This window comes from Pectinophora gossypiella, chromosome 13, assembly GCF_024362695.1.
Source record: "Pectinophora gossypiella chromosome 13, ilPecGoss1.1, whole genome shotgun sequence".
NCBI lineage: Eukaryota > Metazoa > Arthropoda > Insecta > Lepidoptera > Gelechiidae > Pectinophora > Pectinophora gossypiella.
In genome coordinates, this window is record NC_065416.1 from 1,393,000 (window position 1) to 1,417,283 (window position 24,284).

A 24,284-nucleotide genomic window follows, 5' to 3' on the forward strand; every position below is an offset into this window, starting at 1 on the left:
AGAATGAGGCCAAAAAACACAATTAGAGCGAAGGCGGCGAGCATTGGTACTGAATCAGTGAGGGTTAAAAAGGCCACATCAAAGCAATTCACCTAAGAAAGCAATACCGCTATTTCACGTCTGTTGACATTCAGCACTTACATTTATATGCGTTGCTTATGTCATTGTGTCTCTTTTTAACCCTCCAGAAAACTTTGTGTCCAGCTTAGTCCTCGCATAGAATAAGGAATAATACTACGTATAGAACGGCAACTTTCCTCTCCCCACCAGCGGCTGAGCTAGGTTTGCCTCACCCCTCCTTCGGTCTTACTTTAGTCTGCAATCTTATGGGCGTTAGACGTCACAATAAAGTCAATGTGTGTGTGTCTGTGTGAAACGAGGTTTTATGAATGAAATGTCCAGCTGTGTGGGGGTGTGACTGACCTGCACTCGCAGCGGGTGCACGGCCAGCAGCGCCAGCAGGTCGGGCGGCGGCAGCACGTCGGCGGCCCGCACGGCCATGCAGCGCACGGCGGCGCACAGGAAGGCCGCCAGGTAGCGGTGCAGCGGGAAGTGGAACGACGCGTGCTGCGCCTCCGGCTGCGGGGGACGGCACACAATCACTTTGTGATCCTTTGGTTAGGACATTGCACGCTGATCGACCAATTGTCCAAAAGTAAGATGATGCGTTATTCGGAGGGCACGTTAGGCTGTCGGTCCTGGCTACGTATTTATTTTGCGAAATGCTAGTACAATATGTCCCCCTACCAACGGCCTCCGTGGTCTAGTGGTTGAGCGTTGGGCTCACGATCCGGAGGTCCCGGGTTCGATTCCCAGTGGGGGGACATATCACGAAAATTACTTTGTAGTCCCTAGTTTGGTTAGGACATTACAGGCTCAACACCTAATTGTCCGAAAGTAAGATGATCCGTGCTTCGGAAGGTACGTTAAGCCATTGGTCCCGGTTACTACTTAGTGATGTAAGTAAGTAGTCGTTACATGAGCCTTTGGCGGCTCAATAGTAACCCTGACACCAGGGTTGATGAAGTTGGTATTCCACCTCACAACGTACACGATAGAAGAACATGACCCCGCCGGCCGGATAAACGCGCGTAAACCCTACTCCTATACGTCAAAGACGGTCGCATCCTATTGCATGGGACATAAATATAGCTGATTTTATATTCATCATCATCAGCCCATTAACGTCCCCACTGCTGGGGCACGGTCCTTCCCTATGGATGGATAGGGAGATCGGGCCTTAAACCATCACGCGGGCCCAGTGCGAATTGATAGTTATTAACGACTGCTAATGCAGCCGGGACCAACGGCTTAACGTGCCTTCCGAAGCACTAATTTTATATTATATTAATGCGATCTAACGGAAGCAACGAAACTGTATCCATCTCTGTCACTCACCCGCTCCACCTGCGGCCGCGTGAAGTGCACCGCGTCGAGCCACTCCTGCAGGTAGGTGAGGGCGGCGGCGATGATGCGCCTGGCCAGCGGCGCGTGCTCGGGGGCGGTCAGGTGGTTGAGCACCGACCACATCGGGTACGCGGCCGCTTCCAGCTCGCACGAGAACGCTGCGTAGTACGAGGAAGGCTCGAACTCTATGTGCCCGCCCACTTCGCGGATGTTCACGTTCATGCCTGGAGGGCGAATGGGTGATTCGTCATCAAGAAACAAGAAACATTTATTGAGAAGCTGTGTAGGTACAGTCACGAGCAATACAATGTACCCACTCTAGGACTCTGTCGCACTAACATATTTGACATTTAGTGAGACTTACAGTTCAATTTGTCAAAAAAGTTAATGTGACATGGTACCAAAGTGTATACGTATTAATGCTCGTGACAGTACATACATGCAGGTGTCAAACATTATGAAATTGTCTCAACAGCATGTCCATGTCGGACGTACAATATTACAAATAATGTCAGTATTAAGCATCAAGGAATTAAGTAAGTACCTAATAATTAGTCACATTATAAACATTTGTCAATTTTGGAAGAAATCATCAGTCAACATCAGTTTTGAAACTCAATTAATGCGGGATTTAAAGAGCTGAAGGGTTAAAAAGTTCACATTGAATCGATTCATCATACTGCTGCCATTTGACATTGAGCTTACTTTTGTATGCGCAAATGTCAAATTATAATAGGTTTTTCAGATGAACTGCAGTAATGTGGTCTTCTTAAACCACCCGTGGTTTACAACATAGAGAATTTTCGCCTTTTTCCAGACCAGAGAATAACTTTCTTTCGTTTTACGATCCTGTACAAGGATTATCTAGATTTGATATTGTAGTTGGTATTAAAAACCAAAATTGGGTTGGTGTACTAGGTTCGAGATAAATTATGAAATTCTGATTACTAAATAAAGACAGATCTAAAACTAACGAAAAACATTTTCTCTTTTATTTAACTTATTTATGAATTTTAATCCAGAAATCTGTAATAATAAGTCAGACATTTCATCAAGTTTTTCTTAGAAGTCACAGTGTGCTTTTTTACACAAATTCCTGTGCTTTTTTTTAAGAAAAGTAACTAATTTGAATAGTTGGAAACTAGCCTGTCGCGCTAGTTAGTAAGAAATTGACGTAAAGTAGTTTTTGTACACAAAACCGAATTACTTTTAATTCATTTGGGGATATTGAAAACCGCCATCATTGCACTGAAAGAAGTCGATTTTTAACTAGTCAGTTAAGTCACCACTTTTCGATGCAAAAAAGTATATATTCGAATTTGAAAACATTTTGACATTTTTTTTTTAGACAGGGTAACAACTTTGAAACTTGTCAATATTGCGGGAAGTTACATGTAAAGACCACTCACCTTGCAACATGGACAGGAACTCGAACCACATCTCAACGAGGGCATCGTCTTGTAGAAACAGCAACGCAACACTTTTATGCGACAGCACGTTGTTGAAATCCGACACCAGTGGCCAGTAACAATGCTCCTTCATCACCCTCCTGGTACAGTCTATCACGTAGTGGAAGTTCTTATCGGGGTCATGCAGGGTGTTTTGTACTAGGATTTTCCCCATCATGAGCCGCAAAGACAGCACCATGACGTGGAGTAGGTGCAACTGTTGGACGCAGCGGAGGGCTAACGCTTCGTTGGAGAACAGCTGGACAGACATGTGGACAACTCTGTTGGATAGCGTGTCCGGGTCCGCGGCCGCTTCCAGGACTAGAGGGATCCGCGCGTAGTGCATCACGAATGTGCGGGTCAGGTGTTCCTGGAAATAAAAGTATAGTTGTTAATGATATATAAGAAAGTAAAGTAGTACTGGGTGTGTGTGTAGTGTTATTATATAACCTGCAGGGTTATTATTGAGCCGCCAAAAGCCTGACATGGCTCATGTAACGATTACTCACTTACGTCAGTAAGTAGTAACCGGGACCAACGGCTTAACGTGCCTTCTGAAGCACGGATCATATTACTTTTGGACAATCACCTGATTGTCAGCCTGTAATGTCTTAACCAAACTAGGTATCACAGTGATTTTATGATATTTCCCCACCGGGATTCGATCTCGGGACCCCCGGATCGGGAGCCCAACGCTCAACCACTGGACCGCAGAGGCCGTTAGGCTCTTTATGTTATCGTGATTATGCCTACCTTGTAGTCCTGGTCAGGCAGCATGTTCAGCAGGAAGCAGACCACGTTCTGCGGGAACTCGTACTTGAACGTCCAGAAGATGAATTCGTCCAACAACGTGTTGTGCTGCAGCCGCGGCGCGAGGGCTGGCAGGTTGCGGTACCTGTGGGTACAAGCGGCGCTGTGAGCATTGGGAATATTCAGTCGCAGACGAGCTGAGGATTGAGCCAAATGGAGCATACCCAGCAGTAGGATGATGATGAGTGGCAATACAGTCACCGATTGTGCGTCACTTGTCAGTTTGTTATTAAAGTTTTGTATCGTATTAATGCGGGTTGATTGATGGGGGTATATACTTTCTTGGGGTGCATATAAAACTAAGTTCGCAATGCTAAATAGCAATATTACTTCTTTAAAATATTCACATAGGACATTTTTCTTCTTTTTAGGCCTTAGGATTTCGTCTACCAGCCAGGCAGTCAATTCTGTAAAAAATAACCGGATCTGTCTTCAGGTTGGGTAAGTGGACCTTGTGAAAAACGGGACAATGCTAGGGAGTTGATGATGAGGACTCCGTCTACGGACCATACCAATGACATCCGCTTCAAAAACTGATTCCACAAGGAATTAAGCATAAATTGGGTGTTTAATGCGGCACTTACTCTTCAGGCGGCTCAGGCGCAGGGAACGACTCGATGGCCTTCTCGTACATTTTGTTGGACTCGGCCATGTAGCAGCCGTACTCCGTCTCCGGGAACGGCGGCTCCACTAAGTTTCTGTACATCTGAAACATAATAGTTATTGGTTAATTCCACCATACCCTTTTAATCTCCGGGCACAGACTTAGTATGATCGGGTATTTTTCAAAAAAATACTTTTCTATGCAGTATTTTACGAAAAGTAATGATAAAATTGCATCCTATCACATAAAATATACAAAGCAGCAGGAAGCAGTAGAGCTATCGTAGTTATCTGTTTGCAGGAGCAGTAGTAAAAGAGAGCGGGGTTGAACCGGCGAAAGCGGTTTTCATACAGCGCGTTAGGGCCTTTCCAACTTCTTTCTTCTCCGTGATACCAAATGTCAAGAGGCGTCGTCGCCGACCGAGGAAATGATAACGTAACGAGTTGGATGCATAGTTGCTATCTTGGAAAGAGAGAATCCTATATCGGGAGGAATGGAGGAAAGGGTGGGAAGCCTTTGCCTTGAACCGGCGACAGCGGTTCTCATACAAAATGCGCGGAGACTTTCCAACCACTTTCTTCTATTCCGTGGTTGTTACTCACTTGTGGGTTAATAAGCGCCTTGGTCATTGCCGAGCGCATCAGGTCGCCCATGTTGTTGAACTCCATCAGCATCTGAACGAACCCCTCGCACTCCTGCACCGCGATGCGGTATGTGTCCGAGTTCGCTTGTGGACCGAAGCTGGAAACATAAAAGGGAAATAAATCGTTTGAAAACATATCGTACTCTTACAGTGGTGTGATGGCAATAGGCTGGACTTAAACATACCTAGCGAGGAGTAAAAATAAGCGAGGAGTAAGGAGGGAAAATTGAAGGGAAGAGAGGAAGGGGTAGACCTAGGAGAACATTTATGAAACAAATAAAAGAAAAGGTGCAGGTCGTGTCGTATCAGGAGGTGAAGGATTTGGCGGGAAGAAGAGAGAAATGGCGATTACTCCACCGACAAGAGCGCAGCTCTTAAATAAAGAGAGAGAGAGAGAGAGAGAGAGAGAGAGAGAGAGCGAGGAGTGGGTGTATACAATCCCGTCTCAGCTTTTAAATCACTGAATTAAACCCGTGCTTCGGAAGGCAGGTTAAGCCGTTGGTCTCGGTTACTACTTTCTGATGCAAGTTAGTAGTCGTTACATGAGCCAGGGGCTTTTGGCGGCTCAATAGTATTCATATTCATAATTTATTGGTAATAATTCGTATTACATGTCAAGATAAAAATTAGTCACATTATAATATTAAAAATTAAAATAAAATTGTTACATCAATACATTCATACAAATAATGTACCTACACAATATTTGAACTGTACTGTCCAGTACCTAATTATCTAAATTACAAATTAATAAATTCATCGTAACTGTAGAACGTGTGCTCAAGAAGCCAACGTTTGAGTCGCGATTTAAAACTAGGTATAGACGGTGCGTCAGTGACGTGTGTCGGCAGTTTATTGTACACCGACGGGCCCATGACGTGGGTCAGCCGATCGGACTTTGCGAGTCTGTGACGAACACCTACCAGTCTACCACCACTCCGCAGGTTGCGTCCATGCACCTCCCTAGCCGTTATGTATTCGTCTAGGTTACAGCGCACATAAGTAGCTACCTGCAGCACGACTATGGACGGCAGTGTCAGGATACCCAGAGACCTAAATAGCGGCTTTGCGGACGTATCTTTTGGCACCTGTACAATAGCCCTGACGGCTCTCTTCTGCATGCGGAAGACTCGCTCCCAGTCAGCAGCGCGTCCCCATAGCTCTGCGCCGTATTGTACGAGCGAATGCACAGTGGCAAAGTAACTTGAGCGGACTACATTTTTGGGCACAACTCTCGCTAGCCTTCGGAGTGCGAAGCATGCGCTCCCTATCCTTTTGCAAAGCTTCTCGATATGTGCTTCCCATTTTAAGCCGCGATCTAATTCAAAGCCCAAAAATGTAGTTGCTTGCACCTGCCCTATTTTTGTATTGTCTACAAAAACCGTCAAGTCCCTCGGATATCTTCCACCAAGATTAAAATGGAGAAAGTGTGTCTTTTTTAGGTTTAACGCGAGCCCGTTGCCACGGAAGTATTGGGCTAACTGGGTCGCCGCCTCATTCAGTTTCTGCTCAAGCTCGTTAATAGTAGGTGAGCAGATTACACCGGCAACATCGTCCGCATACATGAGGATTTCCCCTGCTGTGATTGCCTCGGGAAGATCGTTGAGGAGCAGCGAGAACAGAATGTTAGAGACGGATGACCCCGACACCAGGACCCCGACACATACCATAGTAACCCTGACACCAGGGTTGATGGGGTTGGTAAACTACCTCACAACCCACACGATAGAAGATGTTTAATATCACGTAGTTGCCAGGATTTATGCCCGGTTAATGGCAATAGGTTCGCCCTCTACATGGGACTACATAGCTGGCAAGGAGTAGGTATTTTATACTATACACCTTTCCCTACCCGTTCGGGGATGCGTGATGTTATAATAATAATAATTTATTGCCAAAAAAGTGGGTACAATTCTTTCCTTAACATAGCTTAGTCTTAAACACAGATATAAATAGGTAGGTACCATAGCTGAAAGTATAAGAATACTTGTATTATAGCCTATGATGCCTCTCTCCTGGATATTTATGTTACTTAAGCTAGCTAATATACATACTTGTTACCAAAACAAAGAAATACAGAAGTTTTTAATGACTGGCGTATCAGAACAAAAAGACAGAAAGTTATGTTAATGGTGTGACAGCCTCGGTAGTACAGTGGTTGAGCTTTGGGTTCTCAATCCCAGATCCCGGGTTCAAATTCCGATGGGGACATAATCACAGAAATAATTTTGTGATCCGTAGTTTGGTTAGGACATTGCAGGCTGATCACCCGATTGCCCGAAAGTAAAATGAGCCATGCTTCGGAGGCTATTTACCTATGTATGTATGCAGCTGTTACATGACACATGTCAGGGGAATACATCATAGGAAAAAACATACCCGATACACAAATTAACATTGCGAGAGTCGAGAATTACATTATTACAAAGTATAACTTATCATCTCCAATGTGAAACCTCGAGTCCAGTTGTAAGACTTCCTCGCTTAAGCGTTATAAGCGCATTTGACTTCACACACTAAGCTTAAACGGAGGTTGACTGACACACGCAGCCTTGCGCAATGTTGTCGATTTATGATGCAAACATTCACGTGGTCACGGAATATGAAAGATTTTCGTTGAAGATTCTCGATAAATAGGGTAACTCAAGCTTAAAATAAAATACTTTATTCAATTGGTAACATAGTTACACTTTGAATCGTCCATTTTTAAGTAAGTAAATATATTTTTGTGTCGAACGAAATTGTTGAAATCTCTTTGTAAGATTGTCCTTTGTTTAGTTAGTACAGTTTGAATCACCTGCTTGTCCGGAAAATAAAAATGACTGAATGAATGGCTACTAGCCCAAACACCTCCATCAACCCGCAGTGGAGCTCCATACCTCCTCCGGTTGAATGAATCCTATGCGAATAAATGATCTCGCGAGATCTCGTCAAATTTTTCGATCAAAAGAAAACTTCATTATTTAGTTAGCAATATTGAAGAATAAAGGTTTTTGTTTTCTTTCTAAAAATATTTAGTTTTAATTAACATCACTATCACAGGATCATTTCGTATCGTTTTCAGCCATCCTAACTTTACTTACTTTAACTTTACTTTACTTTTTTTTTTTTTCATGAACTAGACGAGATCCCAAAAATTTTCGGGATCTCGCGAGATTGATATTTCCAATCACGCGGGATCTCGAATTTGCGATCTCGTGTCGGGATTGCATTCCCTAATACTAGGTCATTTATGTATCATTTATATATTACCTGTTCTCTCGAAAGTGCTGCAGTAGTCGAAGTATAAGTCGCGGCATCATGGCTTCCGCAACACACATGAGCTCCGCGGGCGCAGTCCCCGGCCGAGGGCATTTGTTGCCATGGTTACTGCAGAACCTGGAAACAAGAAGCAATTTATTAATCAAGAGTCCGACCCTAAGGATGGTATTAATAAACTAATCTCAGCTTTGAGACTGCCCTCAAGATCATGTCAATGTGACAGTTCTTATATTAATGCCACCCTAGGATTGAAAAACTATAGTTTACATAGCATCAGAAAGAATGAAAGAAACGTTTATTATAAAGGAACACGACAGTAACAAATAAATAGACAGTAAACATTAAAGCAAATTGTAATTGGGTGTATGGACTGATCAACAATAATGGTGGTGTCCTTTAGCGAGCCACGACCCTGGTATTCTGTGGACCCTGCTAAGTGAGACGGCAATGTCTCCCACAAATACAACGGCTAAGTATGGATACATCCTATAATATTTACTTAAACTATGAAAAGTAAGTAGTTTATAAAAACGTAACCCCCGGACCTCCGGACCTCCAGATCGTGAGCCCAACGCTCAACCACTGGACCACGGAGCCCGTCGATGTACAAGACGATCACAAATCTCGCAAAATGGGACCACTAATTATTATTTCACTCCACCACTGATTATTTTTATTTTCAGAGTCTGTTGCTGATAATTGATTTGTTATAAAAAACTTAAACTATTAAGTTTTTTGTATTATTTTTTAGGGGTCTGGCTGAAAATCGGCGTCGTATTGTCCCTCATGTGGGTCGATACGACATTAGCCGAGCTAGTAACCTTTTTAGTTTTAAGTCTTACATTTCATATATGTTCAAATTTTAATATAAAGAAATTTATGTTACGTCTTAAACCTAAATAAAGATTCTATCTATCTATCTATTTACTAACTAATAATTCAACTGTCTCTACCCCACCAAGGATTACAATCGTGAGTTGAGTCTGTTCATTAAGAAAAAACCTGCGCATTAAACCGTACTGTTGCTTTTATTGGCCAAATTACCTCGCACACCTCATACGACCATAATAATAAATAGACGTCATAAATTCCGTAGGAATCGACAGAACAAATGACATGCTGTATCGCATCGTATCGATCACAGGAGATAATGTGTACTTACAAAATTGAACTACATTATCATTATGGTAGTGTCTTTTGTCTCTGCATGTTATTATTATGTTCAACTGCGACTAGGTTAGTAATAGACAGCGCGACGTGAAATCGAAAATACACGGTGTTAGTGACATCGTAACGAATACTGGGGGGGGGGGGGGGGGAATGATTCAGACCATGATTATGAGTTAATATCAATTGGAATTTTCTGTCCCTAAAGTATGGAACTAAAAGTAGTAAAAAAGAACGCTAATATTGCCATGAATTTTGCGACGGCAAATTCTACTTGATAACTCAGAATCGCGGTCTGAATCATCCCCCTTAGTATTCGTTACGATGTCGCTAACACCCTGTATGTATGGGGTGGAGCTATATTTACTGTAAGAAGTTTATTCTTATCAAAACTCGCGATTAGTCGACCCGAGAAAACCGACTAGTCGGCCGACTAGAAAACAAAAGTCCACTGCGCGTCTAGTGGCATGTTAGTCTTTGGTAAATGTTATACCAGTAGTTGTAGTACATTGAAATGAGTTTTTTGCCGTCAAATTGGCGACGTTCACCTGCTCATCACTCGGCACCTTTTGGGGAGTGCGCGGGAATGTGCCCGCTGGCCTTGAGAATGTCCACGTCTATTTACGGAAACGCATTGGCACTACTATCATGCTATAAAAATAAATATAAACAGCCTATATATGTCCCACTGCAGGGCACAGGCGTCCCCACAATTAAACTGAGGGGGGTATGGAGCATACTCCACAATCAGTATATACCTAACTTGAAACCAGACACATTTTTGTTAATTTTGTGAAATGTGACGTCACACGAAACTCAGTCATGGCCTCCCGTGTTTCGGGTCTTGAAATACATAGATAAAAATCGCGTTCTTATTTTGTTAATATCAAATATTTAAAAATGATCTTAATAACATAAAACTACTGGAAAATTGATGAGCTCGGTGGCGCAGCGGTAAACGCGCTCGGTCTGCGATTGTTGAAGTTAAGCAACTTTCGCAAAGGCCGGTCATAGAATGGGTGACCACAAAAAAAAAGTTTTCATCTCGAGCTCCTCCGTGCTTCGGAAGGCACGTTAAGCCGTTGGTCCCGGCTGCATTAGCAGTCGTTAATAACCATCAATCCGCACTGGGCCCGCGTGATAGTTTAAGGCCCGATCTCCCTATCCATCCATAGGGAAGGCCCGTGCCCCAGCAGTGGGGACGTTAATGGGCTGATGATGATGACTGGATAATTATCGTTAAATGACCCTACCATATCCGATAATAATATATTTCGTATTTTATTGTTACAACTGTCTAGTAGCCGATTGTAAAACAACATTCAAACCTCACAATGACAGATTATTTAAATAAATATTCAAATGTATATTTTGCAGCTTCCAAAGCTTTTTCATAGCTGATGTAACGATGACGTCACTCCAAGGTCACACAGAAGGCCTAGTTCAAGTTCGACTCATTAGACAGGGAAGCTCGAGGTCAAACATCCCGTCTCTTTCTAATCAACAAACACGCACACGTTAGAAAGAGATAGCTCACGCTTTTTACAATACGCCAAAAGGGCATTCGGGTACATCCAATAGTCAGTGAATAAGTTTTATTAATTATTTGTGAAGTTTATAATTTTTATAAGACTAGGAATGATTGTGTTTTAAAGTTATAGCATAACGAATGCGTGGTTTGGGATTAAAATGTGCATTTATAGGCTAAATACCAGTCAATTTTAATTTCATTTTAGAATAAAATGATTCAGCTTGTGCTGTGATGGATAGGTATTATATTATTATGTTTATGGTAGGCATTGACCAAATTGGAGATGTCTTTAGAAAAGATTTAGTACGATCTACTCTGAACCGTGCGTGTATGAAACGATTGATGAATGTGGAGGTAACAAGAGAAGGGTGTCAGGATCGAAGCAAATGGAATTCCACAGTCTCTGCGTACCCCGGTGGGAAATAGGCGTGAGTTTATGTATGTATGTGTTTCTATGCTATTCTGGGAGTGGGCAAGAATAACCCATGGATCTTATTTTCTGACAATCGGGTGATCAGCCTGCAATGCCCTAACCAAACTACGGGACATAAAGTAATTTTTGTGATCATATCCTCATAAGGATTCGAATCCGGGACCTCGGGATCGTGAGCCTAATGCTCAACCACTGCACCACGGAGATCGTCATTATAACTAAAGGTTACCGATAACACTACGTTTTTAATTTGCGCTGAAATCGCAATTTCTTACTGAATCATTTAGCCTTTAATCGTATCACGTAAAAACTGCACAATGGAATTTGATAAGGTTTCGAAAGAGTTGTGCAACTCTGAAAAAAAGTAGGTACGTAACTCGGCACGACTTTCGGGGGCAAACCAGGCGGTTTATGTTATGTATTATTATTTATTAAGTGTCCAATCATCTTGCCTCTTCGGTCCTAAATTGTTTACTTTGAATAAAAAAGAAACTCAATTATTTTCTCCTTTCCCTTGCTCTTACTAAGGGTGGTATTAATAAACTAATCTTAGCTGAGACTGTCCTCAAGATCATGCTCGACTCCCTGTTTTTATATAAGAACTGTCACATTGACATGATTGAGCAGTCTCAAAGCTGAGATTAGTTTATTAATACCACCCTAACAGTTTAAAATCCGTCAAGTGAGTATAATTCAAACCCATCCAGACACAGAAATAGATTTCAAACTACTTATTATAGTCTAGTAGGTTGATATAACAACTTACGTCATAGTACACAATCGAAGTAGATACGTCACGACTCCCCCTCACCCATATAAATAAAACGGATTTACGTCATAAAACTTTTGCAAGCGTACAGGCATGAGCAATATCATGTACCCACTTTAGAACCCTGTCGCACTAGCATATTTGACATTTAAAGAGGCTTACGGTTTAATTTGTCAAAAAAGTTAATGTGGCATGGTTTCAAAGTATACATACATTTTAACAGGAACGCTCATGCAAAATTTGAGACTCCTAGCATTTGCACAATATTCTTTAATTAAAAATATCTTATGTTACGTTGTTTACTGGCCGCATCGATTGATGTCTATCGTTAAGGTATCACTGAAATGGGTTCTATATATGTACTTCCAAATGATTGATCCGAAACAGAAACTGTAAAAAGAATTCAAAAGATGTTTACTCTTGTTAGGTGCAAAATGGGCAGATGATGAGTTTCGGGTTCGATTTCCGATGGCGACATTGTCAATTCACTTTGTGAGACTGTCAATCAATCATCAATCAATAAGTCTTTATTGCACAAAGACGTATATGACATGTACAAACGAATAAAATAAGCGCAATAGGAGCCCTTAAACAGCAATTTCTGCCAGGCAACCTTCGTTCTGTCGTATATTTTTTGGCTAAGACATTTGCTCCAGAATACACGTTAAGCCTGTTGGTCCCGAGCGACTAGCCCAAACACCTCCAGTAACGCGGAGTGGAGCAGCGTGGTGGAGTACGCCCTCTCCTCAGGTTGATTGAGGGGAGACTTGTGTCCAGCAGTGTGACGTATATAAGCTGTTCATGTTAGGTGCAAAAAGAATAATGACGAAAAAATATTTTATTTTTTCCCATAGCATAGTCAAGACACACCCCGGACACTTCATACAAAACACCTCGTTTCAGTCACTACATATTTGACTTGTTTGTGCCGTACATACGATTGAAGACTAAAGTAATACCGAGGGGGTGAGGTAAACCTAGCTCAGCCGCCGGTGGGGAGCGGAGAGTGGCCGTTCTATACGTAGTGTTATTCCTTATTCTATGGTCAAGGTCAGTTTCGCTTATTGGTCGAACTCCAAACTAAAATACGTTTACGTATGTAATACACGAATACACGAATATTATGTACATGTATGTTTAGCATACACCTTCACTATTAATAAAACGTTACGATGTTTTTATCTACTATATTGTCAACTCCGTTTTCACATCGGGTGTTATTTTGTTGTCATTTACATATTTTGGTCTAACAGAATGATCGGTGAAGCGTGGATATTTAGTTCATGTCAGAGGTACATCCATCGCAAGATGAACTTAGTACCCACATCTCACAGAGCTTTCTGCTAGACCATCGTGATAGGTGGTGAGCCGTATCGCCGTCGAGTCACGGCCTCCGTGGTCCAGTTGTTGAGCGTTGGGCTTACGATTCGGAGGTACCGAGTTCGAATCCCGGTGGGGACATATCACAAAAAGCATGATCCCTAGTTTGGTTAGGACATTACAGGCTGATCACCTGATTATCCAAAAATTAAGATGATCCGTGCTTCGGAAGGCATGTTAAGCCGTTGGTCCCGGTTACTACTTACTGATGTAAGTAAGTAGTCGTTACATCAGCCATGTCAACCTTTGGCGGCTCAATAATAACCCTGACACCAGGGTTGATGAGATTGGTAATTCACCTCACAACCCACACGATAGAAGAAGATTGTCGAGTGAATTCTATTAGTCAAAACTGCACTTTAGATAAATGAATAACTTATTGGTGCAAGGCCTGTACCGGGGTTTGAACCAGGGTCGCTTCCTGTGTGAGAATTAGGAGCTTACGTTGTGTAAATGTAAAGACACGTTTACTGTATATGACTAACTCAACAAATGACAATACTGTTGTAAGACAGTACCAGCCATCAACAATGGCCCAATAGACTTCAAGGTTTGCAAGACCTTAAACCTGGTCGTTGTCGCCTAGATTCTAGACCTAGCCTACTTCCTAGTTAGGTCTCGTAGGCATAGCAGCCGACACAAGTAATTGCAACCATTGTGACGCCGACGCACGCGCTGGCATAAATAAAGATAGTGGTGTTGATTCCAGCACACATCTAATTTTATTTTAAAGTATACCTGTCATTTTCTTATCCGCCAAAAAGGAAAGGGACGGGTATTTGACAGGCATTTTAACATGGAACACACCTTAATTTTAGGTAGAAATTTAAAAAACTCTCCCAAAATGTTATATTGGCCAATCACTTTGTGATTCCTAGTTTGGTTAAGATATTACAGGCTGATCACCTGATTGTCCGAAAGTAAGATGATCAGTGCTTCGGAAGGCACGTTAAGCCATTGGTCCTGGTTACTATTTACTGATGTAAGTGAGTAATCGTTACATGAGCCATGTCAAAGGCCTTTGGCGGCTCAATCATAACCTCAACACTAGTGTTGATGACCCTGGTATTGTGCCTCACAACCCATACGATAAGAAGAGAAGATTTTGGCCAATAACCCAACAGAATTAGGTAGACAGCACACGTCAAAGGGGTTGCCTATTTCATCCGTCCCTTTTCTTTTCGGCGGATAAGAAAATGACAGGTATAACTTAAAAAACAAAGTGTCTGTAGGAATTGGGGCCAATGTGTATGTATAATATAAGTATAGATATAAGTATACACACCGTAGTGACAGAACTTACAAATTATATTATAAAATAGAAGTCGGTCAAAATCAATATACACCTTACAAGTTGAGATATTTCAAAAGCATTGTTCCTTTATTCCGATTGGTTGCACTGCAGTTGATCTGGCAGGACCATTCAATGTGCTTATACTACATTGACCTCTAACAATTTTATAATCGAGAAATGGCTTAGAACCCTGAACAAACAGGAAGGGGCCTACGCTCATACCAAATGCGAAACAAGTTCCAAGCTTGCAGATGAATGTTTTACACTTGCTAAATACTTGTCAAATGCAAATAGTCCATATCCGTCGACTTAAAGCCTCGTTTTGACTGTCGAGCTTAATTATTCGCGAACGATGATGACGAGATGTGTTGATCAGCTTAATATTGTTATGTAATATCAATCCACCTGAGCCGTACGGCCCCCGTGGTCCAGTGGTTGAGCGTTGTGCTCACGATCCGGAGGTCCCGGGTTCGAAACCCGGTGGGGACAAATCACAAAAATCACTTTGTGATCCCTAGTTTGGTTAGGACATTACAGGCTGATCACCTGATTGTCCAAAAAGTAAAAAGATCCGTGCTTCGGAAGGCACATTAAGCCGTTGGTCCCGGTTATTACTTACTGATGTAGGTAGGTACGTAGTCGTTACATGAGTCATGTCAGGGGCCTATGGCGGCTCAGTAATATAATAACCCTGACACCAGGGTTGATGGGGTTGGTAATTCACCTCACAAAGAAGAAGACCTGAGCCGTGACACCCCCCATTTGGTAGAACGCTTGCTGAACTTTGAAGTCGCAGGGTCGAATCCAGCACAGGCCTAAACCAGTGATTGTCGAAATTATTTTCGCGTTCACGTTTGGATCATAAATGATTAGCACGTGCTCAGCGGTGAAGACGAACATCGTGAGGAAACCCACATTCCCGAGAAATGCATTTTCGGAGGTCCCAACGTTTCCAAAGTGGGAATACTTCCAAAGAGAAAATTAAATCGAAAAAAAATCTTCGGACGGGACTTGAACCCGCAGCTCCTGTCAAGCCGCGACGAACGTGTTAACCATTACACCACCCAACGTGAGTATTCCCGTTGTAAACTCTTTGATAGTAAAGACAACTGTCTGCTTTTCTTTTACAAATTATTTCTTGTAGTAAGTAAGTTATAATTAAAACACATAATAACGGGTTCTTACCGCGTTTAAAGCAGTGATATGAGACTCCCGATATTTCGAAACTGTTGCAAGTGCCAGATCAAATAAATTTTGTTGTAGCACTATTTCTTTTTCTTCGTTTTTAAGTATTATTGTTATTCTTTTTATTAATATTTTTTTTTAATTTTATTGCTCTGCCTATTTTTATTTTTTTATTACACGCACGAGCATTAAATCCTAACACTCAAGCAAAATTATCATTTACATAATCGAGTAATTTGCGGAAAATAATGTTGATAGTACATACAAATATAAACAGCCTATATACGTCCCAATGCTGGACACAGGCCTCCCCTCAGTCAACCGGAGGGGATATGGGGTATGCTTGATAGTACATTCATAAAAAAAATGTTAACAACCTACTGCTAATGTGCAACCTTAATGTACTGTTGTTTTTTGTATGAAAATAAAATAAAGCGTTTTTTACATAAATTTTGCGCCTTTTTATTGGCGGGAATATTCCCGGGAACGGCACATAACTTTTTATTTTATTTATTTATTTATTTAAATGAATAACTTAAACGGTAGATTTACAAATCATCCCCGCCAAACTTATGAAGTTTGATGGCGAGTAGCGCTCATATGTATTATATCTTTAAACTGCCGCCATATCGGTCAGATACTCGCCCCTGGGCCCAGTTTAAGGCTGGGACGAGATGTCCCCTAAGTCTACATTTCGTCATTTCCGTAACGTCGTTAATATTCTGTGGGTTTTTACACGACTGTCAATTTTGGCAATTGACTGCTTCCTGGGCGTGACTTGATTTGTATAATATTATTAGAAGAATAGTAATGGTAAGTTTGATTGATTGATGTTATTTTAATGATAGCAGTGTTCTAAATAAAATTACAGGTTCGGTGGCTAGTTGTTATGTCGATTTAACAATGATTGTACGGTCACGAGCATTCATATGTATGCACTTTGGTACCATGTCACATTAGCTTTTGACAAATTGAACTGTAAGTCTCACTGATTGTCAAATATGTTAGTGCGACAGACTCCTAAAGAGGGTACATTATATTGCTCATGACTGTACAGAAACAAGATATGTGTAAGTAATTACTGTCATAAAACAAAGAAGTCTCAAGTAAACTTGTCTAGTACTGAGGCTTTTGAAAAAATATTTTACCTTTTTACATATAACATCACGCCTGTATATCTGAAGGGGTGGGCAGAGGTGTATAGTATACACACCCACTCCTTGCCAGCTGTTTAAATACCATGTAATCGCGGCGGGCCTGTTGCCATTAACCCTGCACATATTCTGGAAACCACGTGAAATCAATTATCTATGACCAAAAAATTAATTCGAATTCAAAAAGTCGAATTCAGCGGTTTCGAGCCCAAACGGGGATTCACACCCGTGATACTACGAACACGTGTTCGAGAAAAAAAAATCGCGGAAAAAGACTATTACGGTTTTTTTTTTAACTTTGGTGTAGTGTTACCTTTTTGGTGTAGTGTTACCTTTTTGGTGTAGTGGTTTCCCCCAGACGAATAAGTAGGCTACTTTCCAACTAGTCAAATCAGTTACTTTACTAAACGTCAAAACACGAAATTACTATTGAGTTTGTATTAGCAACCTGTGACGTCACAGAAAAACGTGACAATGTCGCACTTATTATTACGTACAATTTAATTTATTCAAATAAAATTAATTAATTAATAATTTTAATTTATTTAAAAAAAATACTTATTTATTAATTTTAATAAAGAAAAATGTAAAATTTATTCAAATTCATAAATAAGTTAAACAGAAAAAAGAAAACGTTTTTGTCACCTTTAGATCTGTCTATATTTAGTAAATCAGAATTTCATAATTTATCTTTGACCTAGGAAACTACCCAATTGAAGCTACGCTACAAAATTGATTAGAAATTATTGGCTGCAAAACTAAAATAGGTTTAAGAGAAAGTAGGTCTCGCTATTTATGTCGAGAATATAAACTAGTGATGTGCCGGATCGTTAAAAATGTATATCCGCGGATAAGGATCTGAACCCGGATATTTAGTGTAAATATCCGCGGATACGGATCTTTATTTTCTTAAAAAAAAGATTAAAGATTTAGTTATTTCATTGTTATAAAAGTGATATTTTGTCTTGCTTTCATTATAAAGACCTATCTATCTAAATGTTTGCAATATAAAGGTGCCAAATATTTGATTTTAAAAAATAAAAACAATCTGAATGGAATTTTATAGTTTTTTATTTAATAATTCTACTTAATCACCTGAAAAAGATACGTAAAAGATCCGCGTGAAAAGTAACGGACACGGATACGGATTTTTCTTTTATCTCGGATATCCGCGGATACGGATATTCGGAACATCACTAATATAAACTAGATATTTCTAGAGGGAGTGAGGGGTCAAATGTCAGTCTTCATTTAAAATCTTCGAGTGGGTGCCCTGGTGACGTCATAGCGACTGCTGACTAAATAAAGTGGATAAAATGACTTGCAAATATCTTTATAGTGACATCTTGCAACCTAACCTGAATGTCACGCTGTTTACATACCTACATAGGTATCTACTGGGTACATATTTTTGTTTTGAATCATCTTCGTGATTAGACAGACAAGCCTTGTGATGTTTTAAGTCTTTTTGATTATCAGTTAGCGTTTTTGCAAGTACTACTACTACTATCGTGTGGGTTGTGAGGTGAATTACCTGATCACCTGATCGTCCGAAAGTAAGATGATCCGTGCTTCGGAAGGCACGTAAACCCGGTTACTATTTACCGATGTAAGTAGTCGTTACACGAGTCATGTCTGAGGCCTATGGCGGGTCAATAATAACCCTGACACCATGGTTGATGAGGTTGGTAATCCACCAATATAATATTTTTATAATAATATTTTTGACGTGACTTATTGTAGATTTGTCGCAGATGGCATTAACTACTTGGCCGGACAAATGGGGAGCGCTGAAGGCTCTCACCCGGTACATAATTTTATTAAAGACAACAGGCCTGAGTGTGCCCAGTTGGGCGCGAACCTCGGCTCAGGGCGTAGTCTGAGAGGAAGAATATTTGAAAGAATTAATCGACCCTAGTGGGTCGATAGCGATAAGCGCTGAATGAGGGAAATCGTCGACCACGCCGACGGGGTCGGTATCGGTTCTGAAGTGTTTGGTGTCGCGAGCTGATTGGCCGCCTCTATGGCTAGGGTAATCCACCACTCAACCCACACGATAGGAGAAGAATATTGTTTGAGCTTTACGCAGTTATTATCATAATTAAAACACATTATACCGGGTTCTTACCGCGTTAAAATCATCATGAGACTCCCCGGGAGTCTCATATACCTGTGTGTCTATGTGTTTTAATTAAGAAGAATATATTGTGATAGTAAAAAAAAAACGAACAATAAACGCGAAGAACTGCCTCCACATGTCTTTTAATCCTAGTTCCGGTATTAAATTCAAATTCAAAAATATCTTTATTCAGTAGGTAACATGTTACACTTTGAATTGTCAATTTTTACATAACGAACGTCTCGTCCTCCTAAAACTACTGCAGCTTCTCACAACCTGTATAGCCGGGGAAAAGAAGCTGCAAGAAAAACTTCGGCACATGGCACTAGACGCTCTTTAAAAAAAATAAATATATTTTTATACAATTGAGCAATTTAGCTGCCTAATAAGGCAAATTCTGAATGTCAATGGGAATCTTATTGTAAAAACGTATACATTGCCTCTTAAAAGATTTAGTGATCTTATGTAATCGACTGACTTGTAAAGCAAGTTTATTTTTATTCCGGGTATTAACAATGTGCAGATCGATATTTTTTGCAAATAATCCTATATGTTACAGTACTAACCCGTCCTCCTTCATAACGGAGTTGTCCCCGCAGTCGCACGCGCCGCCGGCCTGCGAGAGGAACATGTTGAAGTCGTGGGTGGAGTGGTCCCCCCGGTGGAAGCACTCCCGGCAGATGGACATGCAGGGGGAGATGCCGCAGGTGCGGCAGCGGTACGCCACCACACGCGGTATCCACACCAGCCCGCATTTGTCGTGCTTGTCGTAGCTCCGGACTGCGGACAAAAGGAATGAAGGTTAGAATTCAAATTCAAATTCATCATCACCAGCCCATTAACGTCCCCACTGCTGGCGCACGGGCCTTCCCTATGGATGGATAGGGAGATCGGGCCTTAAACCACCACGCGGGCCTAGTGCGGATTGGTGGTTATTAACGGCTGCTAATGCAGCCGGGACCAACGGCTTAACGTGCCTTCCGAAGCACGGAGGAGCTCGAGATGAAAACTTTTTTTTTTGTGGTCACCCATCCATAGACCGGCCTTTGCGAAAGTTGCTTAACTTCAACAATCGCAGACCGAGCGCGTTTACAGCTGCGCCACCGAGCTCCTCAAAAAAATTTTTATTCAGTAGGTAACATATTTACACTTTGAATCGTCAATTTTTACATAACAAACGTCTCATCCGCCTAAAACTACTGCAGCTTCTCACAACCTGTATAGCCGGGGAAAAGAAGCTGCAAGAATAACCTCGGCACAGGGCCCTAGACGTTCTTTAAAAAAATAAACATAATATATTTTTATACAATGAGTAATTTAGCTGCCTAATATCAGTTCTCAGACAGTTAACCTATGCATTCATATCTTCTAAATAATCACTAACTTTATAATAACCTTTTTTGTTAATGTCGAATGTTAGTGTCTTTGCAAGTACAGATCAAGAAAGAACTTGAAACGGGCAACGTTTAACATAACGTAAGTTCACGACTGTATCCCAATGGGGTAGTCAGATGTACAATTAAAGAGCACAAGTTCAGGCACTGATTTTCAGAACGGATTTTGATGCGGTTTTTTTTAATAGATAGAGTGATTCAAGAGGAAGGTTTATATGTAATAACATCCATTAAATAGTGGAGAAATACTGTTATTTTTGGGGTTTTTAATGTAATGTTGTAAATAATATCATTTTTTAGGGGCGGGTCGCTAGGTGCATTATAAAGAGTTGAAAATTCGCATCTCTAAGAGAATATTTTTGCTATTATCGTAATACTTAACAAGTGTAGAAATAACGGAGAATAGTGAAGATAGCATCCACAGGGGTCCTTATTACACCGTAGTCTGACCCTAGCGCCGCAATATCAATAAACAACATCACCCTACCATGCCCTTTAGACAACCATTACTGGTTCTCGAGATATATCGTCGTATTAACCTCTATATACATATTAATAAAGCCAGAGCAAAAACTGGACATAAAGGCTGCAATTATTATTGCTTTACTGAGACGCAATTAAATGTTTGTCAGAAGAAAGGGAGCGATGAATGATGAGTATTGATGAGTCATGCCAATCTGCACATTTGGCCGAGACTAGGAATAATTAAGAGCCGAACCCAATAATAATAATTCTTTATTAAAGGCAGAAACAAAACCCATTACAATATAAAATATAAAAATACAGGGTGTTAGTGACATCGTAACGAAAACTTTGAGGGATGATTCAGGCCATGATTCTGAGTTGATATCAAGTGGAATTTTCCGTCGCAAAAGTATGGGACGGAAAATAATTTAAATAAGCTCTAAAATTGTCATGACTTCTCCGACAGGAAATTCCACTTGATATCGAACGAATACTGAGAGGGATGATTCAGCTGATTATTCTGAGTTAATATCAAGTGGAATTTTCCATCGCAAAAGTATAGAATTGAAAATAATTTAAAAAATCTAAAAAAATAACATGAATTTTGCGACGGAAAATTTCACTTGATATTAACTCAGAATCATGGTCTAAATCATCCCTCTGAGTATTCGTTACGATGTCACTAACACCCTGTATAGAATATAAAAATCCAATTATACAAAATAAAATATAAAATAGTTAAAGTGTAAAACAGGAAATTTTAAAATAATAATATAATAATGTGTCTAGTATGTCGTTCCCGGGAACGCTCTCAAAATGGGAATGTTCCCGTTATAAAAACTCTTTAATAGTTAAACACAATACTTAAAGACACTGGTTGCTTTTCTTTTTTAAATTGGCTAGTTTCCTAGGTCAAAGATAAATTATGAAATTCTGATTTACTAAATAAAGATAGATCTAAAACTGACGAAAACCGTTTTCTTTTTTCTGTTTATCTTATATACAGGGTGTTAGTGACATCGTAACGAAAACTTTGAGGGATGAGTCAGACCATGATTCTGAGTCGATATCAAGCGGATTTTTCCGTCGCGTCGTTTTTTAAAATTATTTTCAATTCTGTACTTTTGCGATGGAAAATTCCACTTGATATTAACTACGAATAATCAGGTGAATCATCGCTCTCAGTATTTGTTACGATGTCACTTACACCCCGTACAAGTACATACGGTAGCCATACAAGTAGGTATGGGTGTTAGTGACACCGTAACGAATATTGAGGGGGATGATTCAGACCATGATTCTGAGTTGATATCAAGTGGAATTTCCTGTCAAAAAATTCATGAATTTTTGTGTGTTTTTTTTAATTATTTTCCTATCCATACTTTTGCGACGGAAAATTCCACTTAATATTTCGTTTTCGTTACGATGTCACTAACACCCTGTATGAATTTTATTAATGAAAAATGTGTTAATAAATGCGAAATATTGTCACGTTTTTCTAAGACTCCATCTTATGCCTCATCAATGCCTTCGGGCAAGTCTGGGGCCAAGAGCAAACCCATCAAAGGTAAAAAAAAAATTACATCTATCTGTTTCAATTCTTTCAATATATCCCAGCCTTTTTTTTTGCTGAAATATGAGATCTGTGACTCATTCCAATTACCCGTGGGAAACGCAGACGAGCTAAGTTTTAGAAGTCATTAACATTGATTGGACTTATTCTTTAGCTTTAATTTAGATTTTAATGTAAGATAGAGAACTCATAAAATCGCTCAGCTTTGTTTTGACCATGTTTTTTTTTACCCGACTGCGGCGAAGCAAAAGGAGGGTTATGTATTTTTGTGGTCCTTCACTGTAATGTACTTGTATGATATTAGTGTAAGTTTTTGAGTCTGATGTTTTTTTATTGTTAAAGTGTGTGGCGTCCTTTTATAAGAAATAATGTCTTTCTTTCTTTAATTACTACTCTTCAAACTTGTAAGATTTGATTTTATATTGAAATTCTTAAGATAAACATATATAACACAGCCGGGGTAGGCAGCCCTCTGTTTACTAGTACATACACTCACTCCTCACCAACTATGTTTAAACCCCATGTAATAGCTTAGAATATGGTTATATGTACGTAGTCGTTACATGAGCCATGTCAGGGGAATTTGGCGGCTCAATAATAACCCTGATACCAGAGTTGATGGGGTTGGTAATCCACCTCACAACCCACACGATAGAAGAAGAGGAATAGACTTTAAAACATTACGATGCAAATTGTATCTCTCGCAGATTTCCTCACTTATCTAAGAAAAGTTTACCTAAGGCGCAGGCGGTTCTCAAGATGATGCTGATAGCTTTATACAAAAACTAAGCTACCATACGGACTCTGAAAATTCTCCAACACCACGATACAAGACCAATAAACCGCGATTAAATTCCGATAAACGCCAAGAAACTAATAAGAAGCTGTAATGAACGTTCGACGTTCCTTCCTGATTGAACGATTGAACCGTCGTATTACCAACTAAATATGAGTGACCTTCCTCACGGCGCGATCGTATAGCGTTGCGTAAAACTAGTCAGAAGCAAGACTATGGACAGTTATGAACTATTGCGGCTACTGGCGGCCTCCGTGGTCCAGTGGTTGAGCGTTGTGCTCACGATCCGGAGGTCCCGGGTTCGAATCCCGGTGGGGACAAATCGCAAAAATCACTTTGTGAACCGTTGGTCCCGGTTACTACTTACTGATGTAAATACATAGTCGTTACATGAGTCAGGGACCTATGGCGGCTCAATAACAACCCTGACACCAGGGTTGATGGGGTTGGTAATCCACCTCACAACCCACACGATAGAAGAATAGACAACTATTGATATTATTGGTTTTAATCTACTATCGATAGGTAGTCTATCGGTTGTGGCCTATCGTAAGCCAACACTATACGTAGATCGGATATCGCATTGATGTACAATTTTAGGGTACGCTGGCATTACCAGTATCAGATCACATGTACATGGTCTAATGGACAAAAACTTTGTCGATTGAACATTTTTTGACGTCATTCTCAGATTTCATAAGTTGTTATCTGTCCTATATCCGTTTGTTTTTGAATTCATGTTTAGATCATAAATTATTATCACGTGTTCAGCGGTGCAGGAAAACATGCATCGTGAGCAAACCCACATTATATGTGACCTGTATTTGGGCTGGTTTATCCTTCGTGGGTTG

General features: G+C 40.5%; 1 protein-coding gene across 3 annotated transcripts in view; it reads right to left on the reverse strand.

The window, feature by feature from the left end:
• The window catches only part of LOC126371686 (E3 ubiquitin-protein ligase Ubr3), an 86,469-nt gene that overhangs the window by 45,503 nt on the left and 16,682 nt on the right, over positions 1 to 24,284 (reverse strand). For all 3 annotated transcript variants that reach the window (XM_050016983.1, XM_050016982.1, XM_050016981.1), the window contains exons 2-9: positions 19,772 to 19,985; positions 8,165 to 8,290; positions 4,872 to 5,010; positions 4,250 to 4,371; positions 3,609 to 3,750; positions 2,817 to 3,225; positions 1,399 to 1,631; positions 424 to 579 (exon numbers count right to left, since the gene is read on the reverse strand). In XM_050016983.1, the coding sequence (XP_049872940.1) occupies positions 424 to 579; positions 1,399 to 1,631; positions 2,817 to 3,225; positions 3,609 to 3,750; positions 4,250 to 4,371; positions 4,872 to 5,010; positions 8,165 to 8,290; positions 19,772 to 19,985 (1,541 nt within the window). The remainder of the gene's footprint in view (positions 1 to 423; positions 580 to 1,398; positions 1,632 to 2,816; positions 3,226 to 3,608; positions 3,751 to 4,249; positions 4,372 to 4,871; positions 5,011 to 8,164; positions 8,291 to 19,771; positions 19,986 to 24,284) is intronic.